The 20,123-nt window shown below is 36.9% G+C and overlaps 1 protein-coding gene across 1 annotated transcript in view; it reads left to right on the top strand.

The window, feature by feature from the left end:
• ptprz1a (protein tyrosine phosphatase receptor type Z1a) overlaps window positions 1-20,123 on the top strand; it is a 93,912-nt gene that overhangs the window by 54,466 nt on the left and 19,323 nt on the right. The window contains exons 8-13 of the mRNA XM_055155825.1: window positions 3,960-4,110; window positions 5,486-5,670; window positions 6,166-6,292; window positions 7,829-7,869; window positions 7,964-8,897; window positions 16,982-17,120. Of these exons, the coding sequence (XP_055011800.1) occupies window positions 3,960-4,110; window positions 5,486-5,670; window positions 6,166-6,292; window positions 7,829-7,869; window positions 7,964-8,897; window positions 16,982-17,120 (1,577 nt within the window). The remainder of the gene's footprint in view (window positions 1-3,959; window positions 4,111-5,485; window positions 5,671-6,165; window positions 6,293-7,828; window positions 7,870-7,963; window positions 8,898-16,981; window positions 17,121-20,123) is intronic.

Here is a 20,123-nt window from a genome sequence, read left to right on the forward strand (position 1 = left end):
AATATCTCAACAATATTTTAGGTTTGTTTCTGGAATGTGCTGAAATGTGTCTGTAAATGTCTTGGTTTAGGTAAGGTAAAATATCGCACAAAATTTATATAGGCCATAAAATTAACCATGAATATGAAAAAAATATATTTACACTAAAAAAGTCTCTTGTTGAGGTAATAAATTATGTTTTTTTAATAGACTGCTACTAATAGAATACCACTACTACTAGATATACTCAATTATTACTGCTAGATATGCACAATATTCTCATTTTGTATATCTCCTGAACAACAATTCCAGTGTTATAAATTTTTTATATATCTCTCACCTCTACATTGACTTTTTACATCAATTAAACAGGGGTGTCAAACTCAAATTCACAGAGGACCAAAATTAAAAACTGGGACTAAGCCGTGGGAAAACTGAATATTTATTGAAAAATTTCAACAACATGTGCATGTTTTCTCTTCTTTCAAGATATGTAATGTTAAACTTTTTCTTATTACAATAAATGTTTAATAATAGTTTTGCTTAAACACTGAATCTAGAACAAACATAATATAAAATAATAACAACATTTTAAATAAATAATGTCTCTATAACCTATCTGTAGCCAATGGGCCAGCTCTAATACATATTTGATATGATCTCGTGGGCCAAATATCACGGGCCAGATATAGCCCCTGGGCCTGAGTTTGACATGTCTGAATTAAAGCATCTGTGTGTAACATCCCTGGTGGCATGAAGTTAATTATTGTCTTGAATGTTATACAGAACATTTAATAATATTCTATAACAATTGTTTTACTGCATCTGCATACACATTTCAGTGCAGTTTGCATACTGGTGAGGGTTACCATCAATCAGTGAAATGACAAATCAGATTATGTTGTTTCTAGGGATGCAATGATACAGTTTTCCCAAGTTTTGATACATATGACAATACATGGGTCACAATATCGATTCGATTTCGATACGTTTTAAGACATTATGGTATTAATGAAACAGTGCACACCTTACATTACAGTACAACTACTGTACAGCTGTAGTTTATATGTGAAGTGTTTCATTTCATTTGGTTCAGTGATTTACAGCATTTTTATTCAGTGAAAATAAGAACAGTGCTTACTCAGGCTATTTTTTATTTCATAATATAGGGGAGTTACTTTTCCTTTGTTGATGATGATTTAATGATTTCTTTTCTTTTTCACCTGAGTCTGTTTCTCCTGTCACTGCATTCACACAGGATCCTATATCTGTGTTACTCTGTTTTGTCTAGAGCAGTAGCAGAGACAGACAGTAGCACCTCTCACACTGCCCTGCTCTTTTTATGCACACTGTGCTCTACCATTTTTTTTCTGAACACTAAAACTATGTTATATTATATAGAAATGTCTGAGGAAAACTTATGAGATAGAGTCTATGAAAAAGATTGCGTATATCACAAGCACAATTGATTAAAGCTAATGTAAAGCCAAAGACGTTTTCTTTCTGCATCTGAGGAGGACACCACAATAACTGTGTTCCCTTCAGACCAAAATAAATGACACAACGGCGCATGGAGGAACACATGCATATTGATCGAACACCTGTATGGAATCATGAAACCAATACTGAACTATTCAATATTATATCAAATATCATTGCATCCCTCGTTGTTTCCATCTGTAATTACCATGTACTACCATAATTATACTTTTACTTACCAGGCTACTTTCATCCTATTACTAGGTATTCTGTTACCAAGAAACATTCAAGATTCATTTAGTTATTGATCCTTAAACCCTTGAACAAAGTTATATGCATATCACCTCTGTGAAAATTTTTATAAAATGTTATTTAATAAATTAGATATTACATCCAAACATTTTTTCCAGACATTCTAGTACTTTTGCTTGCATTATTCAAGTAGTAGTAAATGAAAATTACGTAATTATTCAAGCAATAATATTATTTTGAAGTTACAAAACTCCTCTGTCACCACTGTAGCCACTTCAACAGCAGAACATCTCCCTCTGCGCCTTTGTTCCACATGAAAAGATCCAGAGAACACAATTATCAAAAACGGTCCGTAAACAACCTTTTAGAGCTGTATTCACCGTGTGCTGAAAGGGTGAATTATCATACCAGGACTGGAGCAAAAGGAGAGGGAGGGGCAAGCTTCGGGCTGTCTGTCTATTATTGTCTATCTAGCCTTTGTGATTGACACCCATATACTCGCAGTCATTTCACCACCCAAATATTTCCTATACAAAGAGCCTTCACGCCACTTAAACAGGAACACACGGACATTTAAAAGGTTTCACAGGGGAAAAACAGCACAGCACCCGTAGAATCCTATCTCCAAAAAGCATGGGGTATGGCTGACATTCAAACATGCCTCAGATGTGGTTAGGGAGGTTTCATTTGAGACTATTACAGTCACTCATACGGCAACAACAGGTGAAAGCACGTCCCGATAGCACTAAAAACATATCTCTGCGAAGATCTAGGCCCCGAGGTGTTTACTCAAAACAATTACCAAGCTCCCGATAGGAAATAAACTTTGACGTGTAACTGAAATGATCATTAACAGTGATGCAAAGGTGTAGCCAAAAAAGCACTCAAGTAAGAGTTTAAATCATCCACTTGTACTTACTCACTGTGGGAAGCATAGCAGACATTTTACTCAAGTATAAGTGCTATTACACTACAAAATATTTACTTAAGTAAGACAAAAAGTATATATTCCAAAAAGTTTAATTTTATTAAAAAGTTACTCAAGTTAAGTGTAATGTAATGTTACTTTGAATAAAAGCACAAAGTTGGTCATTTGGCATGGGATTTTTGTATGTCAGATGCCCACCCAGACCATGCTGAAGTGTTGAGGAAAAACTAAATTTGGGCTAAACCTAGACAAGACCATGACCAGGATTACAGGACTAAACTAAGTCTACATAGGGACTAAAATGGGTTCAAACCAGGATCAGGGTGTAGCACACTTATATAAGCCTTCTTTTTTAAACTAAGGGGTTGTAAAAGAACAATCCAATGGAAAAACCCATGTAACATAGCTATTCCTAGTGTGAATTATTTTTTTCTGAGTCAAGGCATGTTTTCTCGATCTAAACCAAATTCCTCTAGCATGAAAAGCATTACCCACATCCCTAATTATTTAACCGACTGCGTGCATGCAGTTCCCAATCACTCCAATTATTATTTCATATTCTTTTTCCATAAGACAGGCCCAAGCTGGTCCACACACATACTGTATCTCCATCTCTGCTTCTGTCAGATTGTAACAGTTTAATAGTTCATGACATATACCCCCCACTACCACAATTGTTTTCCTCTTTGTTTTCCCTGGCTCTGAGCTGGAGGTAGTCAGACGCCGCAGGGCCCTGACTCACCTGAGCTCAGAGCAGGTACAGAGAGGACAGGCTATGATTAGTGCTGCTTTTACACCCCATTCACTCAAAATGACTGAGGAGTACAACACCTACTTTGGGTTGTTATGTTTTATGTTGCTGCTAAACTAACAGACGACGAGCTCACTCACATTTTGATCATATGTGGACTATGGTTTATACTCTATACATTTATTCAAAAGATGATTAATGGACTGCATTTTTTTCTTTTTTTGGTGTAGAATGAATATTAGTAGTCTGAGGGTTGAAGAAAAGTAGCATAATGCAGGAGAAGTTTATTTACCTCAGTACAGGAGCCAGCACCTGGAGACACAAACCCTCAAGACATTGTGATAGTGTCCATTCCAGTCTAGTCGAGTCGAGTCCAGTCTGGCTGTGCTTCCATTGTAGAAAGTATTATACCTATTTCTCTATAATTTTGTATTCAGCTTTAAAAAAAAAAATTCTAAATGACTCAGTGAATCAATCCTCTGATATTTGGGTTGGTGGATCACAGAAATACAGTCTTTCACCCACAGACCAATCCAGTAACTATTGTTGTGGGTTTTTTTTTTGTTTTAGCTGGAGATGTTCTGTGAGGTGATGACCATGCAGCAGGCCGGGTATGTGATGCTCATGGACTATCTCCAGAACAACTACAGAGACCAGCAGGAGCAGTTCATGGGACAGGTCTTCTCCTCCTACACTGGCACTGAGGAGGTCCACATACCAGGCAAGTCTACAAACACACACCTCCTCACGCTGTTACTACTGCTGTGCCAAGTAATTTTGATGTTTTGCTTTTAAATTTATAAATAGAAAAATAAAATGGTGGACTCTAGCCAAGTGCCATCCCCTACAATGCAGATTACCTTCACAAAAGACGGTATGACATACATAAAACAGGAAAAGAATTAGTTAACATTTTGTCCCAGGAAGACAGCTTAAATACACTATGTCATGTTATTTTGTTATTTTATTTTTAGTTATTTTTTTGATAAATTTCAATTTTGTATTCCCCATTTGAATATACATCAATATACTGTATTTGTTCTCATTATTTTAACACATTTTAAAGCTGTTCTTTGCTAATACAGCAGAAAGCAGCTCAAATTGACCTGTTAGAATAGTAGATACAGACTAATTAAACTCCAAATGAACAAGTGGGTCACAAATGATGTTAGATTGACTCCAGAGTAATAATAGCTGCGCGCTGACCTGGATGTACTGTGTTTCATTGATTTGGGTAAATGTCAATTTTCACTGTGACTGGTATGAACTGGTACTAATCAATTATTAGTATAGGGCACAAAAGTGGCACAAATCAAAGTATGGATTTTTGACAAGAATATAATATAATATAATGATCACTAGCACAGCTCTTCTGCAAGGCTATGGATACAGCTATGTTAATGCCTGTAGGGAATAAAGCGCTGGTGCATCTGTATGATCTTTGTCTTAGGTTGCTCTGCCCTCTGATGGTAAAGCAGTCAATTGTGCATAAAACAACAAAATCTAACTTTAACAGGTTTTAACTTGCAAAGTATGGTTTGATTTCTATTAAACTCTTGAGATCTAAAGCTCAGTTTTGTCACCACATACTAATTATTTATAATTATTTACATAAAGTTAGGTAGACTGTCCTGTATTTATCTTGCATTACTCTGCCCTCTGGTGGTTAACATGTGCATAATGCGATGTTTCACAATGTGCACCTGTTGATACACACAGCTACAGTCACTTTAACCACCAGCATCCACATAGAGATTAGATTCAAGCTTTTTAGAGCTAGAGAAATAATTAAAATATACAAATATTGCTAAGCACATTATTAGTAAATTAAGGGTATATTTTGTGGAATTTTTTGTCAGTCTCCAGTTTTATACTAGGATGGTGCAATGAATGAAATTGCAACTGTAATTTTAATTATTTGTCCAGTCAGTTTCTAAAATGATGTAATGCTGATGATGTCACCACTTTTTGCAAGTTCATGTCTCACTTCAGAAGTTACTGTGGATAAACCTACAGTAAAAACAGTGAATGAAAAGAATTAAAGAATTAAAATACAAGCAAACAAAGCTTTAAAAATATTGTTCTTGTTTTTGTAGTGTGCAGTTCGGAGCCGGAGAACATTCAGACCATGCCGTACAATCTGAGCAGTCTGCTGGTGATGTGGGAGAGACCGCGGGCTGTGTATGACGCCGGCATCGAGAAGTACTCAGTCAAATACTGGCTTGCAAACACAAAGTACCCCACCCCCACGGAGTACCTCACTGATGGTGACCAAGATGTGGTAAGAAAAAAACTGCTATGACTACACAACATGAGAGGAGTAAATAATAAAAATACAAATAAATATGACATATGCAACACACTTATATATAAAAATATTTAGTAAGTACATAAAGTACATAATAGTACATAAATTATAGTGAGCTCAAAATATTTGTGGAATTCTGTTCTTAGTTGAAAAAAAAAAAAGTTATGTCTCTTTGGTACCAAATCACTAAAATGCCTGATGGGTCCAGAAACAGCAAAATTGAAAGTTACTAGTGCAGTCTCAACATAAATAAAAAAAATTTTTTTTTTTTTTTTATTTTGCGCAGAAAAATATGTCTTTTGTGGCATTTACAAGCATATTCTGTTCAAGGTTCTAAATATTGATTAATGCAGAAAATGTCATTCAAGTACTGGTGTGGTAAACCTTCACTTCTTTTAGTAACAAAATATTCTTTTATTGCACTATTTTTGATTATATATATACTTTAATACAACTCTGTCCCCGCAGGGAGCCATCTTGGATAACCTATCCTCCAACACGAGCTACATGATCCAGGTGGTGGCAGTGTGCACAAACGGTCAGTACGGGCGAAGGAGTGACCCGCTCAAGGCTGACATGCCCATCGAGGACCCGGGTAAGAAACGCCAGAGAGGAGTTTAAGAGAACAGTTAAAAGATAGAATACACAAAGACAACTTAATACAAATAACATATTTTAGATTAAGTAACAAAGACACATTATACATACACCAAAAATCTGATCATTATCTGATTACTGAGGTCCATTTTTTGCTGAACTACTGTAGTTGTCATTCCTGCCCTTTCCTCCATTGTCCTACCCCATTCTTCTCACTTTCTTCCTGTTCATCTGGATATGTGCTCGCTTGTGATTTAACATTGTCTGTTTTGTACTATTTACACTTTTCTTATGATCCTGTCTGTATTTCTATAAAATGAAACTCATGTCAGGGTCATTTCCATTGTCAAAGTTGTTATCTTCGTATTGTGAAGTTCATTTCTTCTGCTTCTCCTTCTGTCACTGTAAAACATGTGTAGAGATTTTGTGGAGGTATATAATTATTCAAAATTTGAATAATGATATACCATTTGAATATCAAATGACACATTTTGTTAAATAAACTCAATAAAGTACCACACCATATTCATACTTTTTCTTCAACATTTTTCCCAATACCAGTAATAATTATTATATTACACTTTATAATAACTACACTTTTAAAAGCTTTAATAAAGCATGAACAAAGATCTCATAATCCATAATGAACGCATAGTTTATTAAGAAAGATTTAGGCTGAGTAACTACTTAATTAATGCCCTTAAATGAAGTAGTTACTAAGTGTGAATCATTTCTCCCGAGAGAATAGGTTTTGACAAGGGGGCCACAAAAACTATTTGTTCATGATGAATTAAGTCTATATTCCTGCTTTATTTAGGTGTAGTTCTTATAAAGCTGTACCTAATCTGTCTTTTGACCTGCATGAGACCATAGCTAGCTTTAGTTTTGCACTTCTCTAATGGTTAGTTCCTATACAGTTTATTTAAATGTGTATTTTCATCTTATCTCAAATAAATAAAATTGAATCAACTAAACTGTCTTAACCATCCGTGTTTCACCATCTTCTCATAAATGAATTTCATTTTCATTATTTATTTACACTAAACCTCACCTCATGCTTCATACCCTTCTCCATGACTGAGTCTTAGGTAAGAGCGCCATCTCTGGCCGTGTGACCCCAGACACCTGTGTGCTGTCATCTTACACTACGCATTTGCAAATAACTGACTCCAATATAAAACATTTGGGTTTGAAAATTTGATTACTTTAAATGATTAATTGCAAATGCTATTTTTAGAATTAATGTGATTGTTTGAGATTTACATGCATGAAAATATCTATATTATTGCATGTGAGTGTTTGGAATTTATACATAGATTTTCCTCGTTGTCATTCTGTTCCACCATCAAATTTATTCTTAATTCATAGGATCAATTTTGATATAATATTTAAAAATTCCCTTCAACCTGGTATTGTGAGTTCTAAAAGCATTTTTTTCCTATTGTTTTTACCTTGTGTGTAGATTTGCCTCCAAAATATTTATACATGTTTTAACTTGTTGCTAATTATAATTTAATTTTTTTCTTTATTTCAGAAAATTCACTCATTTCCAAATCAAATGAATTTGATGAAGACGTAAGTAAAGTTGATAAATAAACTTCATTTTAGCATAACTTTACCATATTAACTAATATACATAATAATTCTATCTTCTACCTTTTACCAATAGGATGAATATGGCCCTGACTTATCCTGGAATGAACCAGTCGAAAAGGACGATTACGAAGTTGTTTTTGTTCCCACAAAATCTCCGAGCACAACAACTACAGAATTTCCACGATTACCTCCGCCAGGCCTTAAAACTACAACCGCAGAACCAAGATGGAGAAGCATTACCACAGAATCTCCAAGCAAAATTACTCATTCCATTCAGAGTGCTTCCAAAAAGACTCCACATCACAGTACCACCACACAGCCACCAGAGGGAACTGTAGCATCAGAAAACAGGGGAAGGCTGCATTTGAATGTACCTGTATACACCACTACTACTACTGCAAGAGCACACACTACCACAAGGCCTTGGTACTCCACAAGTGCGAAAGCAGATAGCAGCCTTCAAAGCCCTAAGCATGTTACAGACAAAGACAGTAGTATTTTTAGTACTACCACTACTGCGTCATCACTTTTTACCAGTCCAAAGACTAAAACCGGAAAAGGTTTATTCCCGGTTAGTTCAAACAAGACTTCTAATGACTTCAGCACGACACCTCCCAGCCCCAAACTAAAAGATGAAAAATCATATAGTCCTACTACTACTACAGAGACAATTAAATCAAGCTCACACAATGCTAGCATGACAACTAGCAAGACGACAACACCTCCTCCATTCGTCAAACTTGCGAGTGACCGAGGTCTGCTACACCCTGCAAAAGTCGGACCCAAGCGCAATGCAAGTATGTTCACGACAACCGAAGCCCCTCCTGTCTTCCACCAAGAAAACTACACTACCTATAATGCACCGTCCCTCCAAGAAAACTCCACCACCCTTAATACCTCTTCGACCCAAGTCCTCCCTATCCAACCCACATCTTCTAGCCCAAGTTTGTCCACCTCCACAGCTCCTTTTGGCACGTTCACTGACTTGCCGACTTCTCTACCAAACGGTGAGACTTTTTCCGCCCCGTCCCCCACCTCTTCCCCCTGTCCTAGCGATCCGCACCCCTCCGCTTGCCTGCATGACCCCGCAACAACTGCCGCTGCACACTCCCTCTCTTCTTCCTCCAGTTTTTGGCCTGTTTTGTCCTCCACCATCTTGGATTCCCAGCCTGCACTGCTCCCGAGCCAAGAACTAGCTCAAGCTTCTGCCACCACCTTACCCCACCCTGCTTACTCCCCTTCGCATTCAGAAACCGCGCTATCCCCTCTTGATGTTTCTATATCTATGGGTGATCAATCAGTATTTAGTCAAACTCCTCCTTTACGAGATGTTTCAGACACTATCGAACCATCCGAATCCAGTTGGTTGTTTTCTTCTGTTTCTGTTAGCCCTACTTTGCAACCCTCCGTCCTCCTGTCTAGTGATTTCACTCTTTTCAGTAGCACTCCCGGCTTGTCCCGTTCTCATGATGATTCGAGATACGCAACGGGAAGTAACATTGACTCTTTCTTTCACGAAATCAGCGGTGATGGTATTCTTTCGGTCAACGATGCCGAAACTTTGTGTGCTTGTTCATTGGAGCCATCTACTTCCTGGTTGCATGCCTCCTCCCATTCCCCGCTCCCGTTCTCAGCTTGGGATAGTGAACAGGTGTATTCTAGTGGTAGTGTTTTGGCGACCCCAAGTGTTGGTCTTAACAATTTTATGGGTTCTGTATCTGTAGGGGTTTCTTTAGAGCGATCTTTCACCTCTTTTGGTGCTATCATTCCAACAGTATCTTCCAGTTTTATCCTTGCTAGCAAAAGTGACCTACCGATTTTTGTTACAGCCACAAAATCTAGCCCTAGCATTTCTTCGTTTTCCGACGGGACAGCTACCCAGAATTACACCTCTACGAACACCTCCTTTACCCCCACCACTAATGTGACCATTTTAGACACTAGCAGTGCATCGGGTTCTGCCATTTTTCCTGATTCTCCAGAAGGCGTAGACCAAGAATGGGACAAGATCCAAAACTCCGGCTCCGGGGACGACATTCTCCTGTTGTCAACAAATTCTAGTGTCACGGTTCCACCGACATTGACCCCCTCTTCCGGATCGGGTTCTTTGGACGATTCAGAAGACCACTCCTCTGCGTTTTACTTTGAAACCGAAAGTGGAAGCACAATCGGATCACAGGATACAGGAAGTGCGGCCAATCCTACTGTCTCCATGGTGACGACTGTCGATCTACCCCAAACACTGAACAGTGGAGATGGAGAGAGCGGTTCGGGGCAAGGGGAGGGCCTGTATGACAATGAGACGTCTTCGGACTTCAGCCTGGTAGACCGGAGCGAGAGAGAGTCAGAGGATGAGGAACCAGTAGCAGGTAAAACATATATAAATCCATGTAATTTCTTCATCTTCAGTTGAGGAGTCATCATCAACAGTCTGGGGGCCGGTGTACAGACCAGACGACTAATCCAACCATCTACAATAACGTCTCATTTTTCTTCTTACTTTGGGGACCTTCTACAATTTTACTTTTAACAGAATCATCATACAAACTGTGTAGTAATTCTTTTTAGTTTGTGGCTTTTTCTCGCTTTCCTTACTAACCAATTCTTATACATTTTGTTTTGTAATGCCTTGCATGAATGGATCTTAGCATGTAACATAGTAGTTTCTTTTCTTTTTCTATGGTGGGTGATTTATTCCACTGCATATCATATCATTACATTAATTATAACTGTTGTTGAATCATGTCAAAACATCAAATCAAACAAATGTTAGAAGTACATACAGAATTCAAACTCTTAAAAATACAAATTGAAACTCATGCTGTTTTATAGTGCTATTCCTTTTTAATGTCCAGAAGCAAATAATACTAGAGCCCAACCGATATGGATTTTGTTGTGGCCAATATGATACCAATATAATGGGAGTTGGAGCTGCTGGTAGCTGATATAATCACCGATATATTTAGTGATGTAAAAATTCACTGTAAGTCTTGAATTATTAAAAAAAAACTTAGGTTTGGCTCTAGTGGATTTTAAACTTGGTTTATTTAAGCAACATTTATTGTTATTCTGCCTCTTTACATGATATGTCATAGGACTAAAGCAGGTCTAAAGCAGGACTAAACCAGAACTGAACCAGGACTGAAAAAGGATTAAACCAGGACTAAAACAGATCTAAACCATGTGTAAAACAGGACTAAACCAGAACTGAACCAGGACTGAATGTCGGGACTCGGTCTCTATCTCTCTCCCTCTCTCGATCCCAAGATTAGTCCTGGTTTATTTATTTTATGATGAACATATATATGCACATTTTTTTACCCTATGCACACGCATATTTTTGAAAGTTTCGTTTTTTGCCGCTGTCAAACTACCAAGAGTCTGCACGCGACGTGAAGAGAAAAAAAGTGAGAGAAAGAGAAAACACCGCTCCCAATCCCAATAAGGATCAGGCTCCCGTCGTTCGCTTCAAAGAGCCGGCTCTAAGAGCCGCTTCGTTCGTGACCGACCCATCACTACGAGCTAGTAAAAAAACAATCGCTATTAACCTTTAGCCGTAAATGCTGCGCGATGCTGTAATTATTATATGCACAAATTTCATCATTCACACGTCTATTCACAGCTCATTTACATATCAATCCAGGTCCAGTAACAAATATACGGCCAATATAGTCACTATACAATAGACTAATAGAAAACAGCCTGTTTATGTGTGGGAGCTACAGCAGCTAATCGCTAACCTATCAGAACAAACCAAAACTAGTTTCAAAGTCGACACATTTCCAACACTCACCGCTCACACAGTCTCCTCGTCACATCACAAGTCTACACTAATAAATGTCCTTTTAATCCAGACTCAAACCGATTGTCCGTAAAAAGAATATGATCTCAGTGTTGCGCACATGGATCTATGTCTGCGGCTGTAAACAAACGCACGTCACTCTGGGGGTGTGTTCAGGGACAGTAGGACACACACAGACAAATGACTCCGCGGATAAATACTGCTGCAGAGCCACATATTAGGACATTTATCTGTCTGTAAATTGGATTAAATGAATATAATGTAGAAAGTCTAAGCTTTATAATGAGGTATAAAATGCCCACGTGAAATATCGGCCCCTATCAGCAAACATATCGGCCGATAGCCTTCCAGGTGCTCATATTGTCCAACCGGTCGGGCTCTAAATAATACATAATAATACAGTGCAGTACAGGTAAACTTGTAGATCTGAGATTATTCATATATTATTTGCATTGGCTATGTAGAGCCTGTAGCAGTATGTCACTTCCTGTTGCAGCCAGTAGAGGGCAGCAGAGACCATTATAAACAGTACCGCCACTTTCTTAATGCACAGTCCTGTTTCTAGCCTAGTTTAAACTGTTAATTTTGACATTTTTTGTGTATTTTTCAAGTTTTATTAATTTTTTACGAAATCTATAAACCTTTTAGTCTAACAGAATATATATAGATCATGGGGACATGTACGGATACATTCTTGGAAGTTGAGGTTGTTATTAACTAGAGATTCTTAATATTCTTTACTTCTAATCATAGTTTTAATCATTATGGTAACTTTTTTATTTTGTTAAGTCAGCAAAAATATGACATTGATAAAAAAAATATGAAGAAATGTTTTTGTTGAAGTTAGAATGACTTGCCACCATTGAGTGCGGGGATTGAATGTATGGAATTAAGTATCTTTGAGTGTCTAAAAGCAATACATATGACTTATTATTATTAACTTATAATGTACAAATACCTATATACACCTTTCTTTTCATTTTGATCCTTTTAACAACATGTCAGCTTATTCTCCAATTAGGTGAAAACATATTTTTCTAAATGAAGCCAGCATTTCTTCCATTTTCTTTTTGACGTAAACACTTGATTCATTCTAAAAGCTCTGGCAAAGTTTGAAGTGAAAATAACGTGTTGATACATAAACCGTAAAAAGGAGAAGGTCGTTTGAAAGGATGCTCTCACTTTTGGCAGTGGAGTTGCGTGGGTCCCAATAAGTATATTTTTCTGTTTACTGTGACTTTTTAACAGCTTCAAATTGACTTTTAATCACTCTATTTCAGACTTCTAAACTACTCAGCCGCGCTTGATGATCTCGAGGTGTAGCCATTCACACATATGGCTGTGCAGTGGAAACAAATTAATTACAGGTTAAAAAATGTTTTTAGTCGTGTCAAAAATAGAGAATACTTATTTATCAAACATTCTGAAAATATTTGAAAACTAATTTTAGTGTTTTAAGATGACAGGGTGAGAGGAGACAGTTTTGACCAATCGGATTTCATACAAGGGGATTTGTTTTTTCTCATTGCTTGGTCTTAACAAATTTAGTGGCTCAATTTATTTATTTTTTCTTCCTTTTACTATTCTATTTTCTATTGTGATTTTCTACACTGATGCAAAAATATGGGCTTTGGTATGTATCCTAAACGAACTAATATTTATTTTTTGTTTAGGTTTTGTTTTTTGTTTTGTTAACTAATCTTATCTTGTATCTAAACTTATTTGACAAAAAAGTGTTGCTGCCTTACACACTACTTTAATGTTTCTATATTTAAAGGCCCTAGATTGGTTCAATTTAAGGCCCTGTGTCTGATTTTTTTCCAATGTTTTTGAGCAGAATTTGTCTTGCCCTAGTACAGATGTGTTGTATACGCAGATCTTGCATGCTGATTGCATCTGATTATGAAGCATTTTATTGTCTGATAATCAGGAAGTGTGCAGTTAGCATGCTAGTTGTCATTAGCAAAACTGTGCTCTGGTCTCCGAGAGTTATAAAATGCATTTATAAGATGATCACAGTGAATATTAGAATGCTCAGAAGTCAGAACATGTAAGGTAAACAACAAATCACTTTGGACCACTGTTTTAAAATGATCTAGTTCTTTTTTTTTTTTGTATGTTTTTAAGACCATAAAAATCAGATGCAGCATCTTTAAACCCCAAGTTAAAGTTACCTAATGTTCCTAATCCACCATAAAAACAAAAAAAACACATAAACCTTCTAATAGTAAAATAAATTCAAATTCTGTGTTAGTATCTGCAAACATGCTTTTCCACTTTCTATTTTTTTTGAGGCCTTTAGCAAAAGTTAAGTGCTGCTTTATGCTTGCGTGCATTACTTCCTACTTTACTACCTTCATAAAAAAATTTCCTCTTGGGATTTTCACTCTTTTTCTCATCAGTCGTTCTTTTCAGGCCGCATATAAAGACTTACCTGAGCTGAGATTGAATGCTAGCAGAAAGCGCAGAATGACTCTTTTATGAGCTAAACATGGCTGACCCAGCTATTGAAAAAAGATATGTTTTTGACAAGCAGCGATCGACAGCCAAGGTTAATCTATACTACTGTTTTCCATACTGGTTGCCGATTTATATAAAGGAATGGATTGAGTAGTCCCGGGGTCACATATGACAGGTTTTCGTATCTTCTCATTCATAGCGACATCTATGGCAAAGCTTGACACCGTCTATGTATGGTCTGTATGCAGTTTGATGAGTTTGACCCTACCTGATTCGCGTCAGAATTGTGATTAAAAGATATTGTCACAGCGCAGTGCTTTGAAGAGGATCAGTGCAGGTTTGAATAGGTTTGTGGTAGGAAGTAACAGCAGAGCATTAGGATATCAGGATGTTAATGACCTTTTTACATCTAAATGCAGGAAAAATTATGAATATTTATATAAAATGAAATAGGCGGGTCCCACTTTAGTTATTATAGGTCATGTTTTGGGTTGGCTATTGGTTAGAAGGAGCTATTTGGTGAATGTTTTCTTATTGACATTTCTACAAAGCTTTTCAACCACTACATGTTGAAAAATGCGCTAATTACTAGAAGATATAATAATACAACAAGTCATAAGAGTCACAAGTAATGTTAAAGGTGCACTCTTTTCTAATGGAGGGTCTGTCACTTGCTAGTTGCCACGAAGATTTTATTGCTTTGTGTAGAATGTTCCACAGAATAGTATTAAAATTAAACCTGCAGACAAGAAGGTTTCACCCCTAGGTCAAGAAGAGGGGAGTTTCAGTGGAAGAACACCAGTAATTTATTAAATGCAAGACAGATAAGTTTAATACCATAGTGTGGAAAGTTATTGTCAAAGCAATAACATGTCCATGGAAAGAGGCAGGAGGCAGAAAAGTTACATAGTGCACCTTTAAAAGCCTTGCACTTAGTTTTAAACAATGAGGAACATGGTTAAGTTCCTGCTCTCATGTTGCACCATGACAGAGAAACAACCATCCATGATTGCCCCAAGGAGTTGCTTCCAAATATGACTTTCATCCAACTGCATGCTTAAATGGACAAAATGGAATTGGTTGATGCACACAGTCCTCATCAAACGAATAGAGTATGGTTAGACTTTTTGTTTCCTTATAAATGTTGTCTTCTGCGTTTGAGCTGAGCTGGAGTTTGATATGCTTCTGGAGTGACATTTAAAGAGTCATAGATAGAATATTGCTTAGGAGTGCCCATAGACTGTATAAAGAAGTGGACTAAGTGAGTGTGGTGTCACCCAGTGTTCAGATGCAGTCAAATGAAGCTCACAGGGCTAGCAATTATAGGAGTGAATATGGAGGCAAGTTCAATCCTAGGAATAGGAATTCATGCACGTACAAAATAGCGAAATAAAAACACCAGAATCATGTAGAGCTGATTAAAAAGAACATTTTAGGACCAAAATGACGGAGCTCACAGCAGTAGTTACTGAGAGGGGCAACAATTTTTCAATGTAAAATCAGTTGCAAAGTGGAGCTAGAAGCACCCCCATAAACACTTCCTATTTGGAATGTGGAAGCTTGCTTGTTTGCTATGTCCATTTATATATCCAGTCTATGGGAGCGCCTAGAAGCATTAACTTATTATGCATGTTCAGCCTCATGTGGGAAATGAAACCACCCAAATGCAAAAGGAACATGCACAAAAGTCCCCTTGCTGTGAGGTGAAAGTACTAACAGCCTGTTGTAGTCCTGCTAATAACAGTATTTGAAATGTCTTATATGCATTTTCTCAGACAAATTAACTTCTACCACCATTCCCCTAACAGCAAACAAAACAATGTATTTTCTTTCTAAATTAATTGTTTATGAGTGCCTATAAACCCTTCCAACATGACAAACAAAACCACTGTAATTAAGAGCATGATAATGTGTTTCCTGTCAGATTTAAGTACTATTGTAAACACCTTAAATCCTTCTGTTTTCTTGTGTCATTTGTTTAATTGCATAGATGCCTTCACTGGACATCTTATTAAAAAATACAAGTGTAAGTGTTAAGGGAAAAGCCTTTCTGTGGAGTTGTTTTGACATCGCCTGCTGAGTTCTTTATCCCACTTAATTTGGACCCGTTTTCAGTGCTTAACTATTAGAACAGACAGAAAACAGATTTGCACTTTTAATTAGAAAGAAAATCCTATAAAAACAAGTTAGACTATCAAAAGCTACTAACAACGCAACTATTTTTAAACTATTTTGAATGTAGGATAGCTAAGGTTAGAATTAGAATAGTTTCTAAAGTAACTAATGATACATATTTAATGATTTATTTCCATGTTTTGTTTATTTTCTGAGTACATTGGTAGTAGTAAGAGCAGTAGTAGTAGGTCTAGTAGTTTCAGAACTTCTTGTATTGTAGTAACTTTTGTGGTGGTAGCACGTAAGATTCAAACTAACCCTTATGTAATACTACACCACATTTTCACGTGTACATCAGTGAGAGAGTTTTGCCATTGACATTTTTTAAAGCCATACTACATAACATTTCTGGTGACATGCCTGCTTGTCTCTGTGGAGATGAATAACTTCGGAATTTTTGAGCATCAGTCTTATTATTCTGTTACACAGTGGGGCCTTAATATACCAGATTTTATTCTTCTCCTCTCCTAGTGCCATAAAGCTTTTCTGCCTCATTTCTTATTTTGTTGATCCTTTCTTAACTAAATGTAGAGATATAAAATAGACAAAAAAGCTGGTGAACCTAAAAATAAACTTAACTTAATTAATAACTAATTTATACATACCTGTGTAGCTTTTTGTGGTATTACTAACTTGTGTAACTGTATTGTGTAGATGCAAGTAACAGCAGTCATGAGTCTCGCGTGGGCTCCATCAGAGACAGAGAGAAGAAGGCTGTGGTCCCTCTGGCTGTCATCTCCACCCTCACCGTGTTCGGCCTCATCGTGCTCATCAGCATCTTCATCTATTGGAGGTCAGTCACACACATACACACACACACACACACACGTATTTACAGAATTCATTTGATGTTGAAACAATATAACTAAAACACATTTTGGTTTTTGTAATTGTTGTTTGTGGTGAGAAAGTCCATTAGTTCAGAATGTGACCAACACATCTAAATAAGGATAATGCCATACTGTAGAATATTCCAGGTTAAAGCAATAACATCTCCATGGAGACGGGAAGGTGGTACAAACCTCCATCAGAAAAGTTACATAATGCACTTTTAACATTTAAAGTAACACAGTGCAACTTTCTGGAGGTGGCACCTCACCTGTATGATTCCATGGAAATAAAACCCGTTTTTCAGAACATTCTCCACAGAGATACATTTTATGTCATACTGTGGAATATACAGCCAAAGGAAATACATCTCCATGGAAACAAGCAGGAGCAGACCTCCTCCAGGCCAAATAAGAGTCAGGTTTGTGGAGATGCAAGCCTGCTCACAGTAAGGATGCATGATTTTTATTTTATTTTAATTTTTTTCGGTGCAATTTAAAAAAAAAAACATGCTTTTATTTTATTAACTTCTTGGGTTCTTTTTAAAGACAATAGAGTAGGAGTTGTAATTACCTTGTTGACATGTTTTGACTTCTAGTTCAGCAGCTCTGAAGATGGCTTGCAGCTAGCAGCCAAAACACGTCAACAAGGTAAATACAACTCCTACTCTATTGTCTTTAAAAAGAACCCAAGTTAATGTACAAGACAAAATGAACGTTATGAAGTTACATGCTGGGGGTTGTATCTGGAGTAATTTGTGCATTTTCAAGATGCCATATTGCCAATCAACCCTAGTGTTTACCGTCCCCGGTAGACGCCCACCCAGATATCTATATATCTGTGAATGAAAAGAATTCTCCTACTTGCTAACATGATGTGCGGCTATCCATCAGAGGTGCCGACTCTTTGATGTGATGATGTTTACGGCAACGTCAGCTCCCATTGAGCATCACAGTTTTCTGACGCAGAAGTCAGAGTTAGTTGTTTTAGATAAATATTGCAAATTAAATGTGCAAATTATAACATAACGATCCAGTGGTATCATAAATTATAATTATATTGCAGATTGAAGCACAATATATCTTCTTTAAAACTCACACACAAAAAGTTTGATTAGTTTGAAAGTATCCTGTATATCAGATTGAACTTGTCTCAGCCTCCCGTCCTCCAGCCAAATCTTCTCCTTTAACCTCTTAAGCAGGGACAAGGGGGGTCTTTTCCACACCCCCTGTAACAGCCTCTTGGTTTTGTTCTGGGCTCTAATCTTCCTCCGCTCCGTCTTGGGCTGATCTCCCATTGTATTCTGTGTTTGTGTATTTTTGACGCGTGTCCCAAACAAGACGCTGCGCTCTTTGACAATGTCCTCCCTGTCTGCGCATCTGCCACGCTCTGAAAGAAAAACTCAAGTGTTTTTTCATTCGCCGTTTCCGTAGCGACCTTGGGTGCTGTTGCAGTCTTTCCCGCTTTGAATGAGCACATAGTGGTTCGCCACAAACAAAAGTTGAAAGAGGGAACGGTGGAAAGTTAATTTTTGTTCAGGAAGCAAGTGAGGCCAGATAATAATAGGGAAAAATATGTGTGTTGAATTGTATGTAGTGGTAACAATAGGAAATGTGATGTGTAAATAAACAAAATGTGTTGTATAAAAGAAATTAAAGTGGATTTGGGCAATGGATTATCTGTACCCAGTGGTCAAACTGGTCGTGTTCCCTCAGTGGTTCACCTTCGTATTATCCCTGTAGGGTAGCAACCTATGGAAATGTTGTTTTTTTTTTGTTTTTTTTTTACATTTTGTTAAAAAAACAACATATATAAGTTTTATGTGAAAAAAGTCTGACATTTGGGACACTGCATCCTGCCTTTTCCTCACTGTTTGCCTACACTGGTGTATGAATGTGTGTGAATGGGTGAGTGATTCCTAGAACATGTCGCTCATCTGTAAATGTGGATCTGACCATTCCCTTTAAACGTTCTGTGATGGGACATTCGGCTTTCTCATACACAGCAGTAAAAAACTGGAACACGCTTAAAACCTGCACTAACTCCCACACTTTCTCTCATGCACTAGAACAGTGGCTTCTGAGCAGCCGTGTGTCAACATTAGGCTTCTTCAAACATTTAAACATTCTGACTGATTGTACTATAGGTGTATTGTGTAGATTTAAATGTATTGTGTTTGACTAATTGACTAATGATGGTAATGTTGTTGATGAGCTGTATTTTAGAGGATGATAATAATGATGAAGTTGGTAAATGTGCATTTTAGAGAATACTGATGACAATGAATTTGAGCGTTTTTAGAAAATAATGATGAATTTGAAATCTTGTATTCATGGAATTAGAATGAATTATTTTTGATTATTTTAAATGTTTAATGATGAATTGGATAGTGGTTATTTTAAGGAGACATTGTTACTGATGAAATGTTGTTGTTAAAACTGGTCTAATGTACCGTAAATAGTTTCTTGAATGTATTTTATATCTGCCCAAGGACTGCAGATGGAAAGTAGCTTGTAGCTAAATCTGGCACAAAGCATCTTTTCTCTCTGAAATTAATGTTTTCTTGTGCACTGTCCTTGTTTTAAATAAATAAATGGAATTTGCTTGAGAGCCTATTGAGGAAGAAACACACTATATAAATATGACCATAATGTTAGTTACTGTTGACAGACTGGTTTACACCATAATGTTTCTATATTAAAATTACAACACCAAAACTGATGATTACCAAGCATTCATCACAGTTAAATTAATACTTTTTGTTGTCCACAAACAACCAAAAATCTCTTGTTTCATTAAGGTTAAAGTATACTGTATTATTGGCGTCTGATTCTGTATAAAACCTGCTAACACAGAGGCTTTTTAGACTGCTATAAACATGTTGTCAAAAGCCTTTGATTCTGGTATTTGAGTGTCAGTTGCATCATGATTCTAATCACATCATAGCTCAATCGTTTTGACGATATGA

The sequence above is a fragment of the Boleophthalmus pectinirostris genome, unplaced genomic scaffold (assembly GCF_026225935.1).
Source record: "Boleophthalmus pectinirostris isolate CB_2022bp ecotype Guang Dong unplaced genomic scaffold, ASM2622593v1 HiC_scaffold_2, whole genome shotgun sequence".
NCBI lineage: Eukaryota > Metazoa > Chordata > Actinopteri > Gobiiformes > Gobiidae > Boleophthalmus > Boleophthalmus pectinirostris.